General features: G+C 51.2%; 1 protein-coding gene across 5 annotated transcripts in view; it reads left to right on the top strand.

Moving 5' to 3' along the window:
• The first annotated feature begins 296 nt into the window (after nt 1-296).
• DNMT3B (DNA (cytosine-5-)-methyltransferase 3 beta) overlaps nt 297-3,863 on the top strand; it is a 30,948-nt gene continuing 27,381 nt past the window's right edge. For 4 of the 5 annotated variants that reach the window (XM_011959772.1, XM_011959766.1, XM_011959757.1 and 1 more), the window contains exons 1-2: nt 768-918; nt 1,809-1,870. In XM_011959772.1, the coding sequence (XP_011815162.1) occupies nt 777-918; nt 1,809-1,870 (204 nt within the window). In that variant the 5' untranslated portion in view covers nt 768-776. Of the gene's footprint in view, nt 590-767; nt 919-1,808; nt 1,871-3,863 lie in introns of those variants that run through there. The other variant, XM_011959747.1, reaches the window with a different exon arrangement.

Here is a 3,863-nt window from a genome sequence, read left to right as displayed (position 1 = left end):
CAGCAGTGGGGAGGCCAAGTCCCAGAGGTGAGGGTGAGGCTACAACGGATCTGGGGAGTCCCCCTCCGGTTAACTCCCCCCAGGCTTTCTGCCTGTGCCTCCTTCATCCTTCCCTCCTTGGGAACTTGGGACTCTGAGCCCCAGCTGGTGAGGGAGTAGGGGAGTGAGCGACAGGCCAGCAGACCAATGGGCCCTGGAGGATGGGGTGAGGCGGGGCTTGTGCTGCCATGGAGAGGAGAGAAGCGGTTCTGTGGGGGAGGAGGGGGTGGGTGGGAAGAGGACCTGGAGATTGAGGGGAAGGGAGAGAGCAAACAAAGGGGTCAGGAGGGAAAATAATGCACTGGCTTCCTGAGCCCCTGCAGAGGCTGAGCAGGGAGAGGGGGCCAGGGCCAGAGGGGACAGAGGCTGGCGGCAGACAGGCCGGGGCAGGCAGGTCCTAAATGGCATTGTTTGAAGGGGCTGGCTAATTGCACAGAGCAGTCTGAGCCTGAGACCCCAGCCCTGGCCCCCGCCTCTGTCCTGGGTGCTGGCGTCTGAGCCTTCGGGACAGCCTGTACACATGGAACCAAGTCCTGAGCCTCCGAGCTTGGTGAGGGGGAGGCTATGGGGGGCAGCCTGGGTGGGGTGCTTGGGCAAGAGCCTCACCCCGAGAATGCATCCTGGGGCCTTGGCCTGGGAACATAGAGCCCATGGCGGGGCGTCTGGGGGAACACTGCCCCTCTCGTGTCCCTGCTTCCCTTCCACCCCACCCGTTCTGGCTTCTCCCACAGGAAAGCATGAAGGGAGACACCAGGCATCTCAATGGAGAGGAGGACGCCGGCGGGAGGGAAGACTCGATCCTCGTCAATGGGGCCTGCAGCGACCAGTCCTCCGACTCGCCCCCGATCCTGGAGGCCATCCGCACCCCGGAGATCAGAGGTGGCTGGGCAGTGGGGACTGGGGTGGTGTCAGGCGCTGACACATTGAGCGGTCACTGCAGACCACTGGAGGCTTTGGGGAAAGTCTCTGACAACCTCCACCACAATTCCCTGGGAGGGAAGAGAGCTCCAGCAAGGAGGGATGCAGGGCTGAGCCCTTCACGCCTGCCCGCAGCCCTTGGCCTCCCCTTTGAGACTCTCATCTCAACTGGGACTCTGAGCGTGACACAAGGTTGATGGTTCCCTGTTCTCTGCCAGTCATGACAGCAGTGGTCTCGGCATGGGCCCTTGGAGAGCTCTTCTGCACTGGGACCCTCTCCCCACTCAGAGCTGGGCTGGGGTTGGGAGGGGGAGGTCTGGAGTGTGCTTCCTTTCCACCCTGCCCTGAGCAGCTCCAGCCAGCTCACTTGGGATCCCGCCCCAGCTGGGTTGGAAAGCCCTGCATTGTCCTCTCAGCTGTGCCATCCCATGGAACTTCCTGCGAGCGTGAAAGGGTTCTATTTCTGCATTGTTCCCCACAATAGCCACACTCTACATGGGAGCACTTGAGAAGCGGCTGACACGGCAGGCAGTGAATTGTTCCTGGAAATGTAGTTAGTGGTCCCTGGATGGGCAGCGCCCTGCTGGAAGGAACCGGAGGGCTCCCCTTCTTGGTAACTTCAGTGTTGTTTTGGGTCCTGTCACGTGGCTGGCCCAGGGCTCTGTTGTCTTATGAATAAAATCAGTGGAGAAGATGAACGACACCGAGGGACTGAGAGCAAACCCCTGTGGCTGACAATAGTGTAGGCGAGATCCCAGGCCACGCCACGGAGAGCAGCCCGTATCAGCAAGGCCGTTCCCTGGGCTGGTGCCTGCCCCCTCAAAACAGACTCCTGGCTGTTTCTTCTACAGGCCGAAGATCAAGCTCACGACTCTCCAAGAGGGAGGTGTCCAGTCTGCTAAGCTACACGCAGGTATGGTCTCCGCTCTCCCTTTTTCAGGGCTCAGGGACGTTGTCTTTGGCTTTCATCACGTGGGCAACCTGAGGCCCATAAAAACTGGCATCTGCAAATGTATGGAGGGTTGTCGAGCTAGATGCTTTCTGCATATATTTGGCATTATTTTTTCAATCTGGACTATCAGTTACCTTGAGAAATCTCTAATACGGTAGTCCCCTCTTATCTGTCCTTTTGCTTTCCATGATTTCAGTTGCTTGCAGTCAACTGCCGTCTGAAAGTATTAAATGGAAAATATTAAATGGTAAATCCCAGAAATAGGCAATTTATACATTTTAAATTGAGTGCCATTCTGGTAGCATGATGGAATCTCGCACTGTCCTGCTCTGTCCTGCCCAGGATCAGTCCTGTCTTTGTCCAACATCATGATGCTTAGGTGCTGCCTGCCCGTTAGTCACTAGTAGCCATCTCTGTGATCAGATCAGTTGCAGTTATCACAGTGCTTGTGTTCAAGTAATGCTTGTTTTACTTAATAACGGCCCCAAACTGCAGGAGTGATGATGCTGGCAATTCAGTTATGCCAAAGAGAAGCCATGAAGTGTTTCCTTTAAGTGAAAAAGTGAAAGTTCTCAATAAGGAAAGATGTCATATGCTGAAGTTGTTAGATCGTGGTAAGAACAAATCTTCCAGCCGTGAAAGAAGGAAAAATAAATTTATGCTAGTTTAACTGTTGCACCTCAAACTGCAAAAGTTAGAGCCATGTTGTGTGATAAGTGTGTAGTTAAGATGGGAAAGGCATTAAGTTTGTAGGTGGAAGACATGAACAGAAATGTGTTCTGATTGACAGCAGTGCTTTGTGCCAGGAAGCATTGAGCTGATAGATAGCAAGGCATCTCCTGACACCAAACCGTTTACTTCAAGTAAGGGATGGTTACAGAGATTCAAGAATAGGTTTCTGCTGAAAACTATAAAAATGACTGGAGAGGCTGCATTTGCCAATGAAAAAGCTGCTGCTACATTTTCAGAAGAGTTGAAGTTGATTGAGAAAGGAAACGATCCAAAACTGCAGTGAAACCAGACTCCTCCAGAAGATGATGTCTGATAGAACCTACATTCATAAAAGTGCAAAGGAGGAAGACACCAGGTCATAAACCGTGGAAGGACAGATGAACCCTGAATAGAGTACAAGAAGACATTTTGAGAGAGAAACCGCATTCATATGGCTTTTATTAACAGTATATTGTAATTGCTCTATTTTATTATTGTTAATCTGTGCCTAATTTATAAATTAAACTTTATCCTAGGTATGTAGATATAGACAAAAACACAGCACATATAGGGTTCCATGTTCCAAGGTGTCAGGCAGCCATGGGGGGTCTTGAATGTATCCCCCCTGGATAAGGGGAGACTACTATATAGCAAACTGTCTTTTTATTCCTGGAATGAGTCCAATTTGGTCATGGTGCATTTTGAAGTTGATTTTATTTGTGTATTCATGAATGAAATGGGTATAGGATTTTTAAAATTTATTTATTTATTTTTGTTGCACTCCAGTGTGTTGCCCAGGCTGGAGTGCGGTGGCATGATTGCTGCTCACTGCAACCTCCCACATCCCAGGCTCAAGCGATTCCCTGCCTCAGGCTCCTGAGTAGCTGGGACTACAAGCAGTGTACCACCATACCCAGCCAATTTTTTTCTATTTTTAGTGGAGACGGGGTTTCACCATGTTGACCAGGCTGGTCTCGAACTCCTGGCCTCAAGTGATCCACCTGTCCCTACCTCCGAAAGTGCTGGGATTACAAGCATGAGCCACCACACTCGGCCGATTTTATTTCTTTAAATCTAGCTGTGTTTTTGATGTCAGGATTATGTGGGCTCTAGAAATTTTTTTACAAGCTGGAAAAAACTTGTCTAAGCTTATTTTAATGAATTTCAAACAATTATATCTGGCCGGGCGCGGTGGCTCAAGCCTGTAATCCCAGCACTTTGGGAGGCCGAGACGGGCGGATCA

The sequence above is a fragment of the Colobus angolensis genome, unplaced genomic scaffold (genome assembly GCF_000951035.1).
Source record: "Colobus angolensis palliatus isolate OR3802 unplaced genomic scaffold, Cang.pa_1.0 Scaffold114, whole genome shotgun sequence".
In the NCBI taxonomy this organism is placed as follows: domain Eukaryota; kingdom Metazoa; phylum Chordata; class Mammalia; order Primates; family Cercopithecidae; genus Colobus; species Colobus angolensis.
Note: the sequence above shows the minus strand (reverse complement) of the source record. Positions and strands in the feature narration are given on the sequence as shown.